We start from the raw sequence: 23,087 nt of genomic DNA, 5'->3' as shown, positions 1-23,087 counted from the left end.
ACACGACGTTTAAGATTGCCTACTTTTTTATTGATAGTGATATATGATGTATCCTTTTAGCGAATCTTTATAATTAGCACTAATTTTTTTCTTAGGATTAATCTCTAGATGTATAACACCTGAGTCAAGGGGCTTTTGCTATGCATGCTTGATAGCTCAGCCGAGAGTTGCACTGCTCCTATTCCTGCCCGTGGTGTAGCTCTTCCCATCTCTTTGATTGTTTTCATCTTTGCTCTTTTTTTTTTTTTTAACAATCTGTATCAAAGATCTTTATTTATTTATTTTTGCGGTACGCGGGCCTCTCACTGTTGTGGCCTCTCCCATTGCGGAGCACAGGCTCTGGATGCACAGGCTCAGCGGCCATGGCTCACGGGCCTAGCCGCTCTGTGGCACGTGGGATGTTCCCGGACCAGGGCACGAACCTGTGTCCCCTGCATCGGCAGGCGGACTCTCAGCCACTGCGCCACCAGGGAAGCCCCATCTTTGCTCTTTGAGGGCAGGAATTGGCGAGTGCTCTGCTCATTGCTCTATATCAGGTATTCAGTAAACTTTTGTTGAATGAACAGCTAACATTGATATGTGACTGTGTATGGAATTTATTAATGAAACTTCCACAACAGTTTTCTTTTTCAGTAGCTTACCAGATACTTCATTCATTAGGACTATGATTTACAGTTTTAGATAATCAAGGGTGAAAAGAATTGAGTCTAGGGTTGAGTTGTATATGGCAGCTGGGACAGACGGTAGTGCAGGTTGACAGGGTTGTAGGCAAGCAGGAAGGACTTTCTGCCAGTGTAGACGATGTTAAGTGAAGGGATGGACAAGTCCAGGCACAGGTGTTCTCTCTTCCAGGTGTGCCCTGGAGTCTTTCAGTTCAGCAGCTCACCTGCAAAAGCACCCCTGTGAGAGGGAGTCATCCCAGCTGACGTGTCCACAGGCCAGCATCAGCAGGCTGACTTACATGTCTGAACGAGAGAGCACCTGTCCCGCCACGGCCTCAGATCGTGGCCTTAAGGACCACCAGGTGGGAGCACTTTTGTTATTTCTTTACTCAGGCTTCTGGAGCTGAAGTCTTAACTGATGTAGGACTCAGACTCGAGTTCAGGCCTAATTTCTTTTGCTCTTTTAACTTTAAGTGTGTGTGTGTGTTTTGCTCGTGCTGGGTAGGCACTACAAGTACAAATATTTTAGCATCTGCCATCAAAATGCTCTCAGTCTGGTGGAGGCCGTGCAAGACATGCCATGTAGTGAAATGCGCTGTGAGAGATTCAGGAGGCAACTGATAATCTGACCAGGTGGCGAGTCCAGTGAAGCTTGGTGGGAGGACTGTCTGGAATCAGACATGGGGGAGGCAGGGAACTGCAAAACACGCTGCATTTGAGGGCCCCCAAGAAGTTTGGAATGGCTTCAGTGAATCGTGTACATGGAGAGAGGAGGGGAGGCCAGACGATGACATCGTGGATGTAACATTTGGGAGTTTGAAGGCTCTTAAGTAGGACACAAACCTGCTCTGTGTTGATGTTTTGAAAGCTCCTTGCAGTGGAGGAGGCACTGAGGGGTGAGGTTAGAACCACGAGGATTTGACACCAGGTGGCTGGAGTTGTCAGGCGAGGGGCAGCACAGGCTCAGGCCAGGGTCATGGCCATGGCGGTGGGAGGGAAGCAGGGAGGTCTGAGAGATTTGTGTGGGAGAAGCTAGAATTTTACTACTAGGTGTGTTTTGTGAACGTGACAGTGTTCAGTTTGTAATGAGCTGCGTATGACTTGCGGTGTGCAGTGCAGGCCTCCTCCGCTAAGCTGTGCCTAAACCTACCCACTAAGTTACTAAACAAAACCACTCGTTTCTTGTCCTGTAAATTAGGAAGAACAATGAATGCAGATTTTCTAACTTTTAATCCTGCATTTCACAGCCACTGAAGTACTTTGTATAAGACATCCTTTTTTCAGAGAGGTATTCTTTGAGAGTATATCAGCATGGTTTGCATTTGTAATACTCACTTTATCTGTGGATAATTTCTAAACATTTTTTGTCACACAGAGTGATGTCACCAGTATGTTGAGCACAGTTATTCAGGCCAGTCCAGTTCCATCTCAGGAGCAGGCTCCGGATAAGTTGAGAGAAAAAAGTCCATTTCAAAGTAGAGGAAAAGGAGCGTTACCGTATATTATCCAGAAGAACTTAGATACAGAAAAAGAAACTGAAACTACTTCTCTGAGTAGCAAACTTGAGGATGTAAAACCGAACTTTAGATCAAGAAGAGAGCTTTCCTCCAAAAGTGAAGATCTGTCAGAAACCACTGTGGCAGGTGTGACCTCAAATCCCAGTGAACTGGACCAGGTCAGCCTGGCTCTGCCAAGGGAGTTGGGCCTCGGCCAGTGGGCCCTGCCAGCCACGCCGCACCTCCCCGTGTCCCGCCAGGGGCCTGTGCCCAACAGTGGACGCGTGACTCCTATAGACACGTCTGCTGCCGACAGTGCGTTCGTTGGCCAGGGCCCTCCCCAGACCTCCTTCCCCAGCACTGAGGGCTGCGGCCCTGCTCCCTCAAGGCAGCACGTGCCCACCTCGGGCCCCGTGCTCTCAGCACGCCGTCCCCTCCCCATGGCTCCCTGTGCCCAGCTGAGCTCGGGAGCACTGTCTCGGTGCCAGGCCGGCGGCGCCACAGCCTGTGGGCTCCCGGGAAGCTGTCATCCTGCTGTCGTCACAGGAGAGCACGTCCAGAACTCTGTGGCCATGGGCTTTTGTCTTGGACAGAACATCAGCTCGGAGTTGTTGGCTGCCTCTTCCCTTTGTAACCTGTATTCTAACGCCTTCAATCAGAGTCTTCTAAGTACAGCCAAACCTTTTACTGTGCAGCCTCTTGGTCCAAACTGTGGAATTGATCCATGGGATTCAGGAGTGATGTCAGGATTTGGTAAGATGCTTTTTTTCTCTGCTACTGCTTGTTGTTGGTTGCTGCTATTTAAAAACTGAATTTTCTCAATTGGGACCATAAAACTAGTTTGTTTCAAGGAGATACTGATTAGCCTGAATTTCTCGTAAACTTTTCTCTTTATCCTGAATTTGGAACACAGACCATAACGTATTTCTGTGCAAGGGTCCCTGAGTGGCCTTAGAAAAACATAAAAACTTAACGCAGGTAAAACTCCCACTGCCTTTGTCTTTCTGTTTCTCTCTTGTGCTCCAAACTTGGAATTCTGTTGTTGGTTCAACTAGGGAACGTCTAGTATAGAATCACCCCCCTGAAGGAGGGAGTCTCCTGCCAATTTTTAAGTCTTCAGGGGTGACTCGTGTGGGAGTGAGAGGCAGCACCCTTCCACTCCTGCCCGTAGTCGCTGAGCTGCCTGTGCTCGTGCTAATGGTCGCTCTTGGGAGCAGAGCTTGGTGCTATGCTTTCCTGACACGGTGCTCATGGCCACTGCAGCATGATCAGTTTTGCCTTCTTTTTCTTCTGAAGGAAATTCCACAGTGACCCCATGAGAATGGTGAAAAGCTTGGTCATCATGTTAAAAATCAGTTAGAGCCTCCATCATTTCTCATTAGGTTAGGCAGTGGCTTATATTTATAGGAGAAAAAGGGAAGAGATTACTGATAACAATAACATCTAAGAGTTGATTAGCTGTAAATTTTTTAGTTTGATCAATTTTGATTGTTTTTCCTCATGGGCTGGTTGCCTCAGGAGAAAATTAGTGACCAGTCTCTGCTGAGGCGTGTGCAGTGTTGGGGACTCCTATTTAGATCTGGGGCACTTTATAAAACCATAGCTCTCGGTGTCAACAGGTAGTCTTCTGTAAATATTTCCATTTAACCAGTTGTGCTTTTGATAGGGTGTTGGTTATGCATTTTGACTCTGCTTTAACTCTACCCAGGGAAAGTAAGAGTGCCTGAGGAATTGAAGTTTCCTCATGCTTGCTGTATTGGCATCGCGTCACAAACCTACCTTAGTGTCCTGAATCCTGCTGACCGCTGGCTGCAGGTCAGCATCGGGGTCCTCAGTGTTAGTGTCAACGGTGAAAAGGTGAGCTTTCTGTGTTTTTCTCCTCTGACTTAGCGATTGCAGTACAATTAATGCTGGAGCTCTCCTTTGCCTAGTATTAGTACTTCCTTTTATACCAGGGAGCATGTCCACCACCATATACTTTGTACAGAATCGTTGGAATCATATCTTTTTCTTGGTTCCCCTTTTGTTGCAGTACTTCCAGTGAAACTGAAATCTGAATGTTTCTCAGATTTCATCAGGTGTTACTATTTATTTATTAACCATTATGTTTCATTGTTACTTGTTTATAAATCATGTAAATGTGCTTTTTGTGCTGTCGGCTTAAACCACTGACTGGAGCTCCAAGTTTCTGGTCTCTTTATTTGTTGGTTTTGTTAAATGTGATTGAGTATAAGTTATTGTCGTTTATTCCAAAGGAAAAAAAAAAAACAAGTTACTCTTGCAACCTATGCCTTCGTTTAGTAAGTTAATTTATCTGATCATGTTCTTACATGATCTTTTGAAATACCTGGAAACACAGTTTTAACATTAGAGCAGGCGTCTCTCGCATGATCAGTTACAGCTGCTGAGGTTCTAGACTCTAGACCCTGTGGGCCTCGGTGAGTAGGGAGAGTGGGAAACAAGATCAGCAGCTTCTTGCAGACGAAACATTGGTGGACGGGTTTACTTTCCCCTCTTACGTCCTAGTGATAACCTTGATTTACCTGATAAAATAAGACTGTCTTCTCTCCCTCTCCCTTACCCCAGCTTTTCCCCTCTGATCCTGAGGGTAGAGGAAAGGCAGGTGGTTGGAGGAAAGGGTTGAGGGTGAAAGGTAGTGAGCTTGGAGGCCTTTTTAGGAGCATGTAGGAAGTAATGATGTCTCTGGAAGTGGGAGCAGAAAAGAAGATCCCTGTTCACAGTGAGGAGGGAGAGATTGCAGTGAGTCAGAATCGTAGACTTGGAGGCCTGACAGTGAACCTTGGAGATCAGTCTAACCCCCTACGTTACACAGCTGCAGATACCAGGTCCCAGGTGATATCCAGGGTGGGATACAGGTCCCAGGGTGATGTCCAAGGCTGGAGGTGCTGCCATTTTCAGCACCCTTTTCAAAAAAAGTGAAGGTAAAAATAACGTATCTTCAAAAGTCCTTATGGGAGTTCCCTCGTGGTCCAGTGGTTAGGACTTGGTGCTTTCACTGCCGTGGTCCAGGTTCAGTCCCTGGTTGGGAACTAAGATCCCACAAGCTGTGTGGCATGGCCAAAAAAAAAAAGTCCTTATAATTTTGACTAACTATATTTTCCAGGTAATGAGTTATGAGGCCTGGGTATTTTTCAAGAGCTAACATATCAAGATTTGGTAGTTTGAGTGACTATGAAAAGGGATCTTAAGCTGGTTGGTTCTTCTTCCTGATTTTCATTGTGAAGCTATTTCTTAACGGACCATGTGGCTCTTTTTTTAAGGTGGATCTTTCAGCTTATCCTTGTTTAGTTTTCAAGAATAAAGTCATCATAAGACCTCATGCCACAGAAGAGATAAAAGTGCTCTTCATACCGTCTGATCCTGGGATTTTCCGATGTATATTCAGCATTGCTTCTTGGCCGTTTTCAGCTGACGCAGAGACAGTGGCACAGGCAGAAGCACTGGCAAGCAGGGTTGTCCTCACCGCCATTGCCGAGACCCCCGTGATCGAGGTGACTGTAAGCAGGTCTTTGTCATACCTGGCATTTTAATGAGGCTGTTCAACCTTAGAAGTAAAATTTGGGTAAAATGAATTTGTGGATGAATGTGCCAAAAGTTATAATTGAGCTAAACATTACTCTTAATATTTTCTTATTCCAAAATTTAAAATTATTTCTGGAATTCCCTGGCTGTCCAGTGGTTAGGACTCTGCGCTTACACTGCCGAGGGTGCGGGTTCAGTCCCTGGTCAGGGAACTAAGATCCGGCAAGCCGCACAGCAAGGCCAAAAAAAAAAAAAAAAAAAATTAAGATTATTTCTTTTGTTTTATAGAAGAGCAGATGTGCTCGCTAAGATGTTTGTAAGCAAAGTATAACGTTAAACCCTATTTTCCAGCTGGTTTCCTTCGTATAGTTTGATGTGCGTGGAGGAAAACACCACATTCAGATTATCCTCTTTTCTGTACCTGAAGACTGCTCACTGAAAAATTTCCTCTTGTACAGTTGCTCATTTTCTGGAAGTGAAAGAAATTGGGTCTAGCCAGGTTGGGGCAACAAAATGCTTGTGGGATTGCAGGCCTCTTTAGGACACTGGCTGTTATCCCTGGCTGCATATCGGAATAACTGGGGTTTGTTTTTTTAAAAAATTTTAATTAATTAATTTATTTATTGGCTGCATTGGGTCTTTGTTGCTATGCGTGGGCTTTCTCTAGTTGCGGTGAGCGGGGGCTACTCTTTGTTGTGGTGTGTGGGCTTCTCATCGTGATGGGTTCTCTTGTTGTGGAGCACGGGCTCTAGGCATGCAGGATTCAGAAGTTGTGACACAACAGGCTCAGTAGTTGTGGCTCTCGGGCTCTAGAGCACAGGCTCAGTAGTTGTGGCACATGGGCTTAGTTGCTCCGCAGCATGTGGGATCTTCCCGGACCAGGGATCGAACCCGTGTCCCCTGCATTGGCAGGCGGATTCTTAACCGCTGCAATACCAGCGAAGTCCCTAGATATAATTGTAAACATTTTCAGTGTTGTCAGAGTTTGGACTAAATCCAAAAATGCCCGCATATGTTTTGGAAGGAATTGAAAAGTCGGTAGTATAACAGTAGAGCTAGTGGAAGGGAGGCTGTGTGTTTTGTAAAGTTGTCAGTTTGTCTTCTCACAGTAATGCAGCTAAGCTGTTGCTTTGTTCTGTAGTATATTTGGGTACGTGGACTACCTCAGAAAAATAACTTACTTGTGTAGAAAATAGGAATTGTAAAATAGCCCCAGGAGTCTTAGGTAAGTTTACCTTTAATGTTGACTATTTGTGGCTGGAAAGGGCAGTGATGTGAACATAAGCTGTGATATTTATTAATATATTGTTTTTATAAATCCCTTTTTTCCCATAATTTAGGTAGAAACAGAAAAGAAAGATGTTCTTGATTTTGGTGACTTGACTTATGGAAGCTGGAAAGCTCTACCTTTAAAGCTGGTAAACAAGACGCATGCCAACATCCCAATTAGACTTATTATTAATGCTGTAAGTACTGTGCTCGGGGAGGAAACCTTTACAGAGCACACTGACTTAGAGTTGTAGATGCAGCTAGTAGCATCCTTGGTTAACTTCTCTTAGGAAAGTAGATATTTTTGTTAAGGATCTTTGAACAAATTTAGCATCACACCAACATGACACCATTGGCTCTACTGAAGCAGCTTCTCCTGTTTCTGACAGAACGCCATAGCCTGGCGCTGCTTCACCTTTTCCAAGGAACCCATCCACACAGCTCTGAAAGCTGTTCCTTATGCCCATGCGATTGCTCAGCTGGCCGCCCCCTCGGTGATCAACCATATGATGCCTGCCAGCGATGACGGACAGGTGAGCTGGGGGATTGAAGGACTGATTTACAATAAAGGAGGAAGTTAAGTTTCCAAACTACTTTTCTTTCACTGTGTATGAAAAAAATGTTTTATTTTACAGGATCCAGAATTTCTGATAATTTGGGTTCTTTTCCATAGTCCAAAGAAACAGATGACTTCTTCAGGTATCATGTTTACGTTTTATGGGATTTTCTTTACTCCGTAGCTAAATAAACTACAAAGTTGAGGCTTATTTCTCCTGTCAGTAAATTGTCAAATATTTATTGTAATTTGTCAGATATTTTATGTTGTTTTAAAGCTGGGCAGAGAGCATGCTATTTTGGGTCAAACCCATCCAATTTTGGATAATCCAAGCAAGTACCACTGAAAACGTTTTGGGGTCTTTTCTGTTAATTGATGTTATCTCATCTACCAATTAGATGTTTTCTTCCTTTTTCTCCTCCACTCATTTCTGTTCCTCTCTGAGTTCTTTAAACAGTCATTTTAAGATTTTTTTGTGCCCCCTGATGGCATAGTGTTGGGCCATGTGTGGCATTTAGAATTAAATAACTCTGGTGTCTGAACTAAAAGAATGACCTTTTATAGAGATTCTAGACTCAGCAGAAGAATTCTTGGCAAGAGTTGATATAGAAGTTGATAGTCCAAACCCTACACCAGTCATTAAAAGTATCAATCTTCGAGCAAGAACAGGAATAGCCAGGATACACGCTCCGAAAGACCTGCAGGTACCCTAAACTCCTCACTTTGCTGTTACTTTATGTTCAGGTTGATTTCATTCCAAGTGTGACATTTTTAAAACATGCCTGTTTTACCCCATCCTCTAGACTATGCACTTGTTTGCCAGTGTGGCTTCCTCAACAAGGCAGTACTTACCTTTGAAAAATGCTGGGAATATTGATGTCCACTTGGACATCAAGGTAAGAATTTGTGTCGGAGGCTGTAACTTATTTCCTCGGGCTGAGACTGTGAGTGTCTCCTTGGGTACTGAAGGTTGCTGTGCCTGCTGACCTTGTTCGAGGGCTGGGGGCATTGGCAGGGGTGGTCAGACAGAAGAATCTGAGCCTGGGCTTTCAGAGCTGGTGTTACATGAGCATAAAACAGATGGTTAGGAAGTTCAGCTGGAATGTCTAATGTAATAGGTACAAGAGCCAAGCTCTAGATTAGTTCCTGAAGACCGAGTCATCCTGTGGCTGGGTGGAGGAGAGGGAGCCACATGTGTAGACATCATTTCTGAGTGTGTGGCTGAGTGAGGGGGTGTTGGTGGCCAGGAATTAGGGATGGGGCAGGGAATAGTTTGTTATGGAAGAGAAGAAAGACGTATCCTTTCCAAGAAAGTAAGATGGCGAGGCATTGCTAGGCAGGGAGGGAGTAAAATACCCAGTTGTGGTCAGTGAGAGAGACAAGGCACTTGAGTGTGTGAAAGCCATGTCTGCAGATCAGCATTGACTTATAATTATGTAAATACTTAGATCCCAGATCAAGGAAGTCACTTTTCAGTGGATCCAGAGAAACTATTCCTTAAACCTGGAGAAGAGCACGAAGTTATAGTTTCATTTTCTCCAAAGGATCCCAAAGCCTGTGAGGAAAGGTAACGTAGGACTGTTGATCATGGCGAATTTGTGCTTATTTAGGTGTGCTCCGGTCCACAGCCTGAGGGACAGAGAACACGCTTCACCTCGCCTATACAGCTCCGCTTCACCTCTTTCCTTTAGCCTCAGATCTTTCTGCTTACTGAAAATCTCCTTTTAAACCAGCTAGCTGACTAGAAAGTAAGAAATCACTATTTTCAAGTATATTCTGACAAAAGTAAATAATAACACGTCAATCTTGATGTTTCTCACTAACTTCTCTCTCACCAAGGAAATCATCAGTTGACCTTGTCAGTTGTTAAAGATACTTTTCCCCACCCCTTTTCCAGGCCAGTGACTTTTTGCACCCAAATCATAAGTGAATATCACTTTACAGTGGTCGGAGCACCCTCGTCACCAGCTTTTGAACTTGCTTGATAAATGTAGCTTAGCCCGCTGTCTTCAAACGAACGTGGCCCATCCCCTGCCTGATTGCCGAGCCCCCTGCCTGGTTCCTGAGCCCCCGAGTGCCTCACTGTCCTCTGCCTGCTTGGCTCTGGGTGCAGAGGTGCTGGCTGCTCAGATGCGAACACTTGTGCCAGGAGGACTCGCCCGCCCCTGCCCACCGGGGTAGCGCCCCCACCAGGAGGCTTTCCTCATCCCTTCCCAGATCCCTCCCTGTCTCCCGTGGCCCATGGACTTTTCTCCCGCTGTGCTCGTGGCGTGGGCCTGTGGGATGTACCCGTCTCCTTCTCTGTCTGTTTTCTCCTCTGGAATGTAAGCTGTGAGGGTGAGAATGCAGTGTAGCCTCAGCACCGACCAGCTCAGTCTCTTGGACGAAGGAAGCGCATAGGACAATAGTTGTCAAAAGAATTGAATTCTGAATATTGAACTTAGATGGTTTTCTTTGTTAGGATCTTGAAAATATTTGTGCAGTCATTTGGCCCTCAGTATGAAGTGATGTTAAAAGGTGAAGTAGTTTCTTCAGGAAACAAGCCTCTGACGCCTGCATCTTGCTGCTCAGATATTCCTTCGATTTTATCCAACAAGCAGTTTCTGGCATGGGGAGGTGTCCCCCTGGGCAGGACACAGTGAGTATACACTGTAGCTGTTATCCCCTAATGCTACGCTTCCCTGTGTTGATGATGACCATGTTAATGTTTTTAGAATTGAAATAAAACTATCATATTCATTATTCATCCTATCATGAATACAAATTTTTTAGTAAAATTTTAACCTATTTTTGAAATACAAGCCAAAAAAATTAGGTTTCAGTTTTCTTAAGCTCTCTGGTGGATTCTGTGCTGATGACCAAACTTAGGCAATTAAGTGTGTCTTCTTTCCTTCTCTGGAAAGCCCTGGGGACTGGTGGGAAGAAGAAATAATCAGAGACGTTGCATCTATTTAAGGAGTTAGAGTCTAGTTGATGAAGGGGCACGTGTTCTTTACACAGCTCTCAGTGAAGACCCCTCTCAGCTAGACTCCTGAAATGTCCTGCATGGCCGTGAGTTTGAGGAACTGTGCCCTCCTCAGTAGCTCCTATGCCCGTGCAGTCAGTCCATCTCTAAACATTGTACTTGGTTTTAATTGGCTTTATTTTTATGAAAAAAATAGTTTTCAGAAAGTCTTTCCCAACCATTGTACTTGTGGAAGGCTTTTCTCAGGTGTGCTGATAACCAAAGGTCTTTGATTTTATTCTGAGGTTAAACTTGGCAACCTTTCCCTTTTAACACAAGGTGCACAAGGCATAGACCACAGCTTAAATAATTTAACTGCCAGTCTTCAAAATTTGAGTAAAATGGAGATTTATTCATGTATTCTGTATTCTCCAATGAAGAGAGGATTCATATATTTTCAAAGACTGAAGGATTTTCATCCTTCCAGCCAGTTGCTATTCTTACATCCATTCTACTTGCACTGTAAGTTTTTTTAAAGTAAGGTTAGTTCAGTATGCTGTTTAAAAGACTACTTTGTGCAAATGAGTCTCTTAAAGTAAAAAATCTGAGCAATGTGCTTAGGACCCTTGTTTCCACGAAAGATAGGTTTTGGAGCTGAGGATGGTATTGACTTTAATGACTTAATGAATTTGGTAATCTGAATTTTCATTGATTACTATTTTATAAGACAGATAATTCCTATACATAGAGAATGAATAATAAGGGCAGCTAAGGAGCTATAACAGGAGAGAGATTAAACCCAAAATCTTCTTTGATAAGGTGAGTCTTGAGCATACGTTCTCACAAATGGAGAGTTCTGGGACTGTGGAGGCACTTCCAGGCTGCACAAGGGGCCTGTGCAGTCAGTCCATCTCCAAACACTACAGTCAGTTTTAATTGGCTTTGTTTTTATGATTGTAGCAATATCCATGGAGGAAAACCACATTTAAGATGTGTCATTGTTTCTAGGCTTCAGAAACTAGCTTTAAGAAATAATTCTACATCTTCAGCCCAACATTTACGACTGATCATTAGAGGACAAGACCAGGACTGCTTTCAGGTTTGTGGAGTGCATGGCTCTGTTCTGTTTCACGTTCTGTCTAGATCCAGGACACTTAACACGTGTAGGCCATCTTATGTTCTTAGTCTTCGAGGAGTTCATGATAATGGTATGTTTTATTTGTGCTGCTGCTCTGTTTTATGCAGAGATTTTTTTTTTTAATTGTAGTTTCAGCACACTTTTGGTTCAGAAGAGCGATTGACCAGTAACTGTGAGATCAGGATTCGTCCAAAAGAAGACATTTACATCTCTGTGTTATTTGCACCTACTCGATTATCTTGTATGTTGGCCAAACTAGAAATTAAACAACTTGGAATTCGATCACAACCAGGCTTTAAGTTCACGGTAAGATAATTTTATAGCTTTTTTTTCCCTCCCATGGAGTTTATGACATGTTGTAACTATTGGTTAAATATTGGTAAATTACATATACTCTGCTTTTTATAAGTCAAAATATGTGATTACCTAGATTTACAAACAAGTTAGGGAGTAATTATATACCTTGTAGGATTACCCTATTTTAAAAGCAGCCACCATAGTATTCCTGTAAGTAATGGTCTTGTCTAATGCTTGTAAGTTTCATTTCGGTTTGAAAATTTGAAACGTACTCAACTTTTCAGAAATCCATTTTTTGGTAAATCCAGATGGAAATGTTTAAGATGTTGACTTTCCAAGTAAATTTTCTTCTTTCAGTTCAGCAAAGTATCTATTGACGTCATTTGTTAGACTCTGTTCCCGTACACCAGGGATACAAAGACAAGAGCTTTTCTATTTTATTTCTTCCCGGCATAATTTCAAAAGATTTCAAGTCATATCTTTAGCTAGATTCAGGGCACTAAGAGAGAAAAATGATGAATCCTGGAGGAGAGGAAAGAAGGACAGGGTAGTCGGATGAAGCCTGAGCTCCCTGAAAGTAGCTAAAAACCGAGCAATTAGTTGGCAGTGGGGCTGGGACTACGATGTTGGTCGTTTCCTAGTGTCAGAGTGGACATGTGATAAATTACAAGATTAACAACACCTAAAAGTTTTTTTTAAAAGGATGGATATTTATGGCAAATTTACCTTTGATGCTGGAGCTGGACACACTCTCTGTGGAGCTCTTCACATGGCCCCATGAGCTTTGGTGGGGAGAGCTGTTAAAAGGTGTAAATGGCCATTTTCAGAATGAGGCCTGCAGAGCAGCGGTTCTCAACCAGAGACTGTTTAACCATCCAGGGGATACTTGGTAATTTCTGGAGACATTTGTGGTTGTCACACTGGAAGTGGGAAAAGGTACAACTGGCACCTGGTGAGTAGAGGCCAGGGGTGCGGCCAGACATCCACAGTGCACAGGGCTCCCCATGTCAAGTGGCGTAGCCCAAGGGCCATTGTGCCAAGGCTGAGAACCCTGCTCTAGATGGATTTTATTTTATTTTATTTTATTTATTTTTATTATTTTATTTTATGTTACGTTACGAGGCTTGCGGGATCTTAGTTCCCAGACCAGGGATTGAACCCGGGCCCCCGGCAGTATAAGTGCAGAGTCCTAACCACTGTACCACCAGGGAAGTCCCTGAGAAGCCTGCTCTAGAGCAGCAGTTTCTCTGGTTGAAACTTTGGGTCGGTGGGCATTAGTCAAATTTCATTTTATTTAATCATTCTTTTTTTTTTTTTTTTTTTTTTTAATAGTATTCTATTGTATGGATATGTTGCATTTTATTTGTCCCTTCATCAGTTGATGGACATTTGTGTTATTTCACTTGCGGTACACGGGCCTCTCACTGTTGTGGCCTCTCCCATTGCGGAGCACAGGCTCTGGACGCACAGGCTCAGCAGCCATGGCTCACGGGCCCAGCCGCTCCGTGGCATGTGGGATCTTCCCGGACCAGGGCACGAACCCGTGTCCCCTGCATCGGCAGGTGGACTCTCAACCACTGCGCCACTAGGGAAGCCCTAATCATTCTTTTTCTTAACCTTTTAGTCAGTAATTATTTGTGACTCCTTAGACTTTTTTTTTTTAATTTATTTATTTGTTTGTTTTTATTTTTGGCTGTGTTGGGTTGTCGTTGCTGTGCGTGGGGCTTTCTCTAGTTGTGGCGGGGCGGGGGGCTGCTCTTGTTGTGGAGCACAGGCTCTAGGCACACAGGCTTCAGTAGTTGTGGCACGTGGGCTCAGTAGTTGTGGCTTGCAGGCTCTTAAGCGCAGGCTCGGTACTTGTGGTGCACAGGCTTAGTTGCTCCATGGCATGTGGGATCTTCCCGGCCCAGGGATCGAACCCGTGTCCCCTGCATTGGCAGGCAGATTCTTAACAACTGCGCCAACGGGGAAGCCCCCTCCTTAGACTGAAAATATAGGAAGAATACTGATTTTGAGTGTTTTCAAAAGCTGACTTTCCCTGTTACTTTCTATTTTCTTGCCTAAGATTTACTTGCAAATCTCTGCGGGAAAAGAAAAATTAGAAACACTTTTGGCTCTTGCAACTAGCAGAGCTCACCCTGAATGAGGTGGGATTTGCAGGAGCTTCACATCTAAAGCCCTTTAAAAATGCTTTTAATTTGTACTAAGGGGCAAGCGATACTGATTTTTGATCAGCCTGAATTTAATTTTTCAAAATGTTACTTAGTACATAACAACTTGAAATAAGCTACTGATGTTTTTAAATTTGCAAAGGATTCTTTGGAACTTATTTCAATAATTAGGAATGAAAGCTCATTTTTAAGGGAATGCATGTCAAAGGGTATGAAACGTTTGTTTCCTAGCAGGGTACCTATTTCTTACATTCCTATTCATAGTTTGTTCTGTGAATCCTTGTTTCCTGGTAGTGCTGAGCCCCATGGGAGCCTTGTAGCTCAAGGGTGGCCCTGGTCAGCACTGGAGCCTCCACTCTGCCCCTCACTACCGGGTTGGCTGGGCTCTGAGGCTTGTTTGAGTTCTGGGCTTCTCTTTGGTCCGTTTGGCACAGTCCTCTGACTCTGCTAGACCGGAAGTTAACAGGATTATATGCTCATAGATGTTTCTGCCCCCCAAACTTTTCATATTGAAAATTTACAATTATTGGGTATTTGAAAGAATTACATGGTGAACACTCGCATGCCCTACCACTTAACATTGTGCTATATTTCTTTTATCACATATTTAACCATCTATCAATTTATCTTATTTTATGCATTTCAGAATAAATTATAAATACCAGTGTCTTTCATGCTGAACACTGCTTAAGCAGACATATCAATATTAATCTTTTTATTGCTCCTTTATCATCTAAGCTTGGCATATTGGAAGGTAAATAATTTTGTAGCTCATTGATTTGTTTTTCCCTTAAAACATAGTCTTTACTATAAGGCTAGAGATTGACTGTGGGGAAGCTACTAGCCAAAGTACACAAAGCTTAATAATTTTAATTGTAGTAAATCTGTTTTTATTGTCTTCTCTGACCGTAATTTAATCTTCTATTTTCTGCTTATATAAAAATAATTTTGGATGTATGTGTTCTGTATTTTTAGATACCTTTGTCTGGATATGGAGGCACAAGTAACCTGATTTTGGAAGATGTTAAAAAGTTATCTGACAGCTACATGGTAACAGTGAATGACTTAGTGCCTGGCAAAGAAAGTAGAATTGTTTTTTCTGTTCGTAACACTGGCTCTCGAGCAGCTTTTGTTAAAGCTGTAGGTTTTAAGGATTCTCAGAAAAAAGTTTTGCTGAATCCTCGAGTATTAAGGATTTTTCCAGACAAATTTGTGCTCAAGGAAAGAACACAAGAAGTAAGTATGAACGTCTCTACACTAAAAATATGAGCTTATTTTTAGGTTAAAGTAATAATTATGTATTTTATGGTGGAGAGCTAAAATCATATTTGAAAGGAACGTAGGAGTGGAAGGACTTCTCTGATCTTGGAAATACTCTTCATGTGCATCTTTGTCTATAGTGACTGTGCTCCTGTGACAGTTTATTCAGAGTGAAATGACTTACTCAGAAATATTTAATATTCACTCCTGATTTTTTTCTTGGCATCAGGATGTTACTATAATATATAATCCATCAGACAGAGAAAACAATTGTAAAAACACCACAGAACTGTCAACTATATACTTTTTTGGTGGAGATGAAATTTCAAGACAGCAGTACCGAAGGTGGGTCACTTACCTTACATGACGGTGGGGACCATTCAGTGGAAATAGAGAGGCTGTGACAGTGGTTTGGGATTTGGAATTTATAGAAGATGTTTCACTACTTTTAGTGAACTGGCAGATGTAAAATTTGTGTGACCGATAAGCTACCTGTAGGAGAAATACAGGTAGAAATACCTGTAGGAAACTGGTCAGCAGGTTTCCTTGCAGTATCCTTTTCTGGACGTACATAGTGGCCTCTGCTCCTTTGCTCAGAGAGGACCTTGGACTTCATCGTAGGACCGTCTTTGTAATGATGGCAGATCAGTTTCAGAAAAGATTTAAGAACTACTGAAAGAGTATATTGTGTAAACGCACCTGACTTGGAACATTTCTGGGAGTGTTGAGAATCATTTCAAAGGATCTAGCCGTATTTTAGACATATGTGGGGCGTCTAACTCTAGCTACTTAAGCTTGTACTTGTAAAAAATTTGGTGCATCTGATCTAAATGTAGTTTAATATGCTGGAATGTTGTCAAATTTATATTTAGGTCTAGGTGTGATTTAGACATTCTGTGTGTTGAATTCAGAGTTGTTGTGTCACAAAATCTCGTTTCCTAGCCTAAAGCTGAGTATGAGGTAAGTGAAACTCCTGCCAGTTCATCGTTCGCAGGAAGTCAATGCCTCCCGGGAGGGTGGGCATGTGCGTGAGCCAGTCTTTCCTTCTTCCAGTCCTTTGTGCTCTGCTGTGTTTTATTCTGATACACAGTTCAGGAAACTGTTTTATTTTTAATCTGTGGAAGACTGTTAGAATGTTTAAGAAGAGTTTAGTGATGAGTTGCTACATGATGATAGCACAGACCTGAAGTGAAGAGCTCAACTTTGAATGTGGTTTTTTTCTCTCAGTTGAGTATTTTAGAAATAGAAACTGGCATTTAGAGAAATTAGATCACAAGGTTTTTTGGTTTTTTTCCTTTCTCTCTACTGGGATATAGAAATCAGCGTACTCCTTTATAACTCCTCTTTGCCATTAATTTATAGTAATGAGATTTCTTTCGTTTGTGAACATCTGTGTTTTATAGAGAAATTTACTTTTTAGTTCTCTCACCTCAAAATTCTCTAGAAGAGGTCAAAGTAACAGAATTACATGGTAATTTAAATATTCCCTTCTGATGTTTTATTTGTATCATTTTCTTGGCATATTTTTTCTGAGACAAATTTCTAACTGACCAAATTATCACAAATAATGAAAATGTATGACCCGAAAAGAATCTAATTTTATCTTATTTCTACTCTTCTGTTAGGAAGTGGTTGATTTGATGTGTTTAACTGAAACTGATGATTGTACTACCATGTATAACTTTTAAGGGAATTTCCAAAACATGGTTGTTGTTTTTTCAATTACTTATATTGGGATTTAGCACATAATATCTATGAAGTAATGTATCATGATGTTAGTGGGATTTTCCAGATGCATGAATAAAATCTAATGTTACTTTGTATGTAAAACGACTTCTGAATAAAATCTCTACTGGCAGAGCCATGCTGCACACACCAGGGGTGAGGAAGCAGGTCCTTCCTACCCAGAGCATGCTGCAGAACATCGACTTCGCGGAAGCATTTCAGGACGAGCTGCTCATAACTGAAGGTAGGAATTTCAAGGTATTTTAAATCTTCTGGGTCCAGTGTGTGGGGAGGAAGAGTGTTAGCTTAGATGTGGTATCAGGCTGAATTTGAGTCACAGCTTTGCTCTATGACTTTGGACAGATTACATCACTGAAATTCAGTTTACTTAGCTGTAAAATGAGAGGAATAATGTCTGTGTTCTCTACACAGAGTTCTTGTGAAGATCAGATGAGAGGGCTTTGCCTTGTAAATGTTAGATGTTATTAATATGTTATTGCACCTAGTCTTTGGGTGGACTTATGAATAGAGGAGGAGAACGGTCATGATTAAACTCAAGTTATTACTGTTTAAGATTTTATGATTGCAAACTTAACACTCATTTTGAGATTTCTCTGCTCTTGTGACTGCTGTGCAATTTATGGAGGATGTGATAGTGGTAGTGTCTCTAATCTAGATGTTCTATTTGAGCTGAGCTGAGCAATTCAGGTATTTAATGGTATCTATGACTCATACAAAATATAAGAATGGAAACATGCAAATTGTGTAAAAGTATGTGTACAGATTTTCACCACAGTATTGTTTATAATAGGAAGAAATTAGAAGTAACCTAAACACCCAAGAGTAGGGGATCGTTTAATTATGCAATAGAATATCTTGAAGGGATTCAGACAATATGATTCTATATTAAGTGACATGGAAAGCTCCTCAATTTATTAAGAAAAGGATTATTTTAAAATTTTGCATATAAGATCACCTGTCTCCCCCTTGGCCTGTGAGCCCCTAGAGGCAAGGGCTGCACCTTCTACTGTGACTCATGCCCTGTGACTCATGCCCTGCACTCCCCACCAGCTCATTTGGTAAAAATAATTTAATGTCTTATTTATAGTTACCTAGGTAAAATTGCAGGAGTATACACACCAAAATATTAACAGTGGTTATATTCTGGTGGTAGAATTTCAGGTGGTAGTGTCTTTTCCCCCCATTTTTATTTTCTAGTTTCTTAATGATGAAATACACACTCCTTCTGAAGTGGGAAATGATAAAGGAAAAGGATATTTATGCCTATGTAGAGGTGATATAGAATAGTTTATGATCTTTTCAGCACATTGGGAGTCTAGATCATCTGCTTCAAGGGTGGGTTAAGTTAAAAATAATGAAAAGATTTGAAATGGTTGGAAAGAACGTTGGATTTGGAGCTGAACCTCAGGTCATAGCCCACCTCTGCCACCTCAGCTTCTCTGAGCTTCACCTTCCATATCCCTTCCTCAGAGGAAGGATCCACGTGAAAGAGTTATACTGAACTGTGCCGTGGAGATGGACCCAGACACGTAGCAGCAGCAGTGAAGTCTAATGAGAACTAGGCAGCGTGAGTGTGCAGCCCTCGCAGCTTCACGACTCTATGGCTGAGTGGACTTGGTGGGGAGTGCAGGGCACGAGTCACAGGGGAAGAAGGTGCCGCCCTTGCCTCTAGGGGCTCACAGGCCAAGGGGGAGACAGGTGATCGAAGTATAGCCTGAAAGTGCTGTGACGGAACTGTCCTTAGGGACCTGGGGGCCACGGAGAAGTGGCACTCCGCTGAGAAAGTGGGGAGGGGGTTGACAAGGAGGAGAAGGTGTGGACCAGGGTGGGGGAGGGTATTCAGGCAGAGGGAGCTGCATGTGCAAACATTCAGGAACTGGGTGTGTTAAGGGTTGTATTGACAAACCTGACCAAGCGCTCAGGTGACCTGCTGAGACCCCCCCTGTGATGGGGTTGAGTGGGGGCTTCAGGTGGGTCCTTGGGGCCAGGTTGCACGTCAGGGAGTATTGGGCTCCTGGAGGTGGTGTGCGTGCTGTCCAGGTGAGGGGAGGAAGCAGCCCCCCTTGGTCTTGTGGTAGTTGGTGTAATGGATCCCTATAAGAATGTTGCGGTTGAACTTTTTACATGATTATTTTGAAAAACATTTGAGCATATTACTATTAAGCATTCATAGCGATCTTTTGTAAAATGTGTAATTACTGTGGCAAATAATTTCACAATTAAACTTTTATAGTCAGATGTATTGTTTAATATAAATTTTAATTTACATTTCCTGTGTTCTTTCTGAGTTTCCATCTTAAAAATACTTAATTCTTAATATTTAATTTATATGTAGAATACAAGCATGTTCTCTAAAATTTCTTGTATATATAAATTCGGGTAGGTTTATCTTTGGATAAACTTCGAGCACTGTCTGATCAATGTAAATACATGTAGTTATACTAATACTGCCTGTTTCTGGATTTACTTAAGTTTTTATGAGACTGCCGCTTATGAAGTGTGTGCTCTCAGCCTCTGTGTTTTGGCCCCTCATTTGGGGTGGAGGTGATGATGCCTCAGAGAGCTGTGGAAACTGACCAGGTTGGTTTATGTTGGGAGTCAGAACAGTGCCCACAGCCCTGAGAGCGGTTGTTACTCGTACTTCCCTTGGGGAGACTGAGGCTCGGACTGGTGAAGGAAGCTGCCAGAGGTCCCAGGCTGAGCGTTGTCGTGGCTGTAATCCAAATCCAGGGGCAGAGCCTGAGCTGCCAGTCATTGATGCTAATCCGTAGTGTTAAAAATCCAAATGTCACCTACCCCCAACTAAGGAGATACAAGAAAATATGTAAATATATGAGTGCATCTGTTACTTGGTGGTGTGATTATGTGAAGATTCATGTATTTCAAACATTATTTTCTATTTCAGTATATGACCTTCCCCAGCGGCCCAATGACGTCCAGCTCTTTTATGGAAACATGCGTAAAATTATACTTTCAGTAATTGGAGAATTTAGAGATTCTGTTTCTAACAGAGAGTTTCTTCCACCTTCTTCCAGACCTAGCTTGGAATCTAAAAGGTAAAACTAACAAAACATCTTTCATCTGAGTTCAAGATTATTTGATTCACAGTGGAGCTGATCTTTTTACCTTGTACTTTGTTGGGTTTTTGTCTCAAACTGTTTATTTCATCTTTATTTTATTTTATTTTTTTTGCAATACGTGGGCCTCTCACTGTCGTGGCCTCTCCCCTTGCCGGACGCGCAAGCTCAGCGGCCATGGCTCCACGGCATGTGGGATCCTCCCGGACCGGGGCACAAACCCGTATCCCCTGCATCGGCAGGCGGACTCTCAACCACTGCGCCACCAGGGAGGCCCCATCTTTATTTTTAAGTTGAAATAATTCCAAATTTACAGAAAAATTTAAAAACAATACAGAAGGACTTCCCTGGTGGCGCAGTGGTTAAGAATCCACCTGCCAATGCAGGGGACAAGGGTTCGATCCCTGGTCTGGGAAGTTCCCACGTGTTGCAGAACAACTAAGCCTGTGCCACAACTACTGAGCCTGCACTCTAGAGCCTGCGTGCCACAACTACTGAGCCCATGTGCCACACCTGCTGAAGCTTGCGTGCCTAGAGCCCATGCTCCACAGCAAGAGAAGCCACTGCACTGAGAAGCCCGTGCACGGCAATGAAGAGTAGCCCCCACTCGCAGCAACTAGAGAAAAGCCCATGTGCAGCAATGAAGACCCGACGCAGCCAAAAATAAATAAATTAATTAAGTTACTTAATTATAGAGAACTCCCATACGCTATCTGCGCCGAGATTTCACAGTTGATAACGTTTTAACACATCTATCTTATGGTCTTTCATGTATGTACAGGTTTTTCTGAACCATTTAGGAGTGACTTGCAGACATGATGACCAGTAGCCCTGAATTGGCTGTAGTTGCTCCCCCTCATAGGCACGGCAAGCCCGTCAAGGTTAGGACACTGATGCGGCGATACAGGACCACCATCTGGTCCACGGAGTCTCCCAGTGGTGTCCTGTGTAGTTAAGGCAAACAGCAAACAAGAAACTGCCTCTTTCCACATCCTCTTTGGTCCAGAATCTAATCTGAGATCACACGTGCGTTTGGTTGGCTTGTCCATTTACTCTCTTTCAGTAAAGAGAGTTCCTCAGTCTTTCACAACAGAGAAAACACACAGGGTTTGCTTATCAAGTACGATCCACAGAATCAAAGGTATTTTCCAGAATGAAGCTTCAGTACTAATTTGGGGTGAAACACAGAGAAACCTGGGGTTGCCCATGGTACTTTCTAGATCTACTTTGTAACATCAACACTCCCCTCTGGCTTAGATTTAACACAAGGTCCATAAGTTGTGGGTGTGGTGTGTCACACGGAGACTATTTTGATCATGAAAGGTATTTTATACTTTGATAACTATGTAATTTTTCTCTGGTTGTTTCTGGTAAAAAAGGAAAAGTAGGCTGCAGGCCAGCTGCTAACTCTTTCTTACCAGGTACCTTGATGTTTTTATACAATACAGGCCAGTTACTTTGTAAAATATTCCCGATTTCAGTTCACAGCTTCAGGACACGCAGAATGATGCTGTTTGTTTCTCAGCAAAGCTTCCTCGGTGGTGAACAATGCTAATTTGTCCTGTTACTAGCAGTATTTTTATCACTTTGTTTAAGTGGTGTTTGCCAGGTTTCTCTACTGTAAAGTTAATAAATATCTTGAAGGAATGTTATAATACACAACTTGGAGACAATGAATGATCTTGTTTCTCGTGAGACTTTGAGCACCCAGTGAGGATTGCTTCCTGAATCATATTATGTCTGTCTTGGTTACTAAATGGTGATTTTCTGATCCCATCTTTCTGCATTTATTAGTTATCTTTCTACTTTGAGGAAGGAATTTCATTTTCCTTCTTATTCACATATGTTAGGACCGACTCGTGGATTCAAGGTTAATCCTTGTTGTCATTATTTAGTCCCCTGACCTGCTCCTTGGTCCTTTGTGCCCACAACACCTCTGGGCACCTCCTTATTCACAGGTACAGCAGGATGGTCGAGGCTTATCCTTCACTTGCTTGTCCAGCATGGAAACGAGGACACGGGCAGCAACGTGCTCATTGCTATTGAGGTGTCCTTGCTTCTAGGCCCGCTCAGTGGACAGAGCTAGGAAATATATGAGTTTATATACAAATCCACGTGCAATTTATATCTACTTCTGTTTATAAATGTATTAAAATCTTGAGTTTACACTGATACCTCCAATTCTAATCTAACATAACACATGGATTCCTTTCCTCCTTCCCATAATTATACCTTTTTTCTCCAGTACTGAGAAGCCTGGCCCCATTATTTTCAATATGTTTACGTTTTACTCAGTCCCCCTGTTTTCAGCCAATCTTGTCTTCACAGGGTCTGTCTCCCTGGGCCCAGTGTTGCCAACTCACACCAGCAAGTCTTAGTGGCACCAGCTGAGGGCTGACTCCCCCCATCCCCATCACCTTAGTGCCTCTGACTCACGCCAACTTGGTTTCTTTAATCCTTATGCTGTTCGTGTTAATTTTTTTTCTAAGATAGTGAAAGATAGTGTTAACATGTATTAAAATTTACCTTGACAGTTACTTCAGTTGTGAGGAACTTGTTTTTAGGAAGCTAAACAAACAGTAATCAACTTTGTTTTTAAATTGTTTTCTGATGTTTGGCTGGTGCCCCCTTTATTTCTCTGGGGCGGTATAGGTCTGATTGGAAAGGGGGGTGGTCAGAGGGCAGTGAATTAGGGGTGAAGAGAGGGATTTCTCTCTGTCCGCCAAGTGTTGACTGGAGTCCAGGTGTAACCCCGCTGTGTGGTAGGTGAACTTGGTCACCGCACCAGTGAACTTCACTTGTCATGTGTTCACTTGATTACGAAATTTAGTTGAATTAAAATTTTTTATTAATCTAAGGCTTATGAGAAAACCCAATTTCAACACTTAGTAAAAAAACTTCCTAAACTTTATTAGCATTTCTTTTTTT

The 23,087-nt window shown here is 42.6% G+C and overlaps 1 protein-coding gene across 1 annotated transcript in view; it reads left to right on the top strand.

Moving 5' to 3' along the window:
* CEP192 (centrosomal protein 192) overlaps positions 1 to 23,087 on the top strand; it is an 87,768-nt gene that overhangs the window by 40,572 nt on the left and 24,109 nt on the right. The window contains exons 15-31 of the mRNA XM_007460046.1: positions 853 to 1,024; positions 2,038 to 2,911; positions 3,867 to 4,015; positions 5,440 to 5,670; positions 7,042 to 7,167; positions 7,360 to 7,503; positions 7,606 to 7,669; positions 8,091 to 8,230; positions 8,330 to 8,422; positions 8,975 to 9,093; positions 9,988 to 10,164; positions 11,479 to 11,569; positions 11,738 to 11,914; positions 15,052 to 15,312; positions 15,566 to 15,681; positions 17,196 to 17,305; positions 19,988 to 20,138. Coding sequence (XP_007460108.1) covers positions 853 to 1,024; positions 2,038 to 2,911; positions 3,867 to 4,015; positions 5,440 to 5,670; positions 7,042 to 7,167; positions 7,360 to 7,503; positions 7,606 to 7,669; positions 8,091 to 8,230; positions 8,330 to 8,422; positions 8,975 to 9,093; positions 9,988 to 10,164; positions 11,479 to 11,569; positions 11,738 to 11,914; positions 15,052 to 15,312; positions 15,566 to 15,681; positions 17,196 to 17,305; positions 19,988 to 20,138 — 3,195 coding nt within the window. The remainder of the gene's footprint in view (positions 1 to 852; positions 1,025 to 2,037; positions 2,912 to 3,866; positions 4,016 to 5,439; positions 5,671 to 7,041; positions 7,168 to 7,359; positions 7,504 to 7,605; positions 7,670 to 8,090; positions 8,231 to 8,329; positions 8,423 to 8,974; positions 9,094 to 9,987; positions 10,165 to 11,478; positions 11,570 to 11,737; positions 11,915 to 15,051; positions 15,313 to 15,565; positions 15,682 to 17,195; positions 17,306 to 19,987; positions 20,139 to 23,087) is intronic.

This window comes from Lipotes vexillifer, unplaced genomic scaffold (assembly GCF_000442215.2).
Source record: "Lipotes vexillifer unplaced genomic scaffold, Lipotes_vexillifer_v1.1 scaffold987, whole genome shotgun sequence".
Lineage (NCBI taxonomy): Eukaryota > Metazoa > Chordata > Mammalia > Artiodactyla > Lipotidae > Lipotes > Lipotes vexillifer.
The sequence above is the reverse complement of the archived record's forward strand: the minus strand, read 5'-3'. Positions and strand labels throughout refer to the sequence as shown.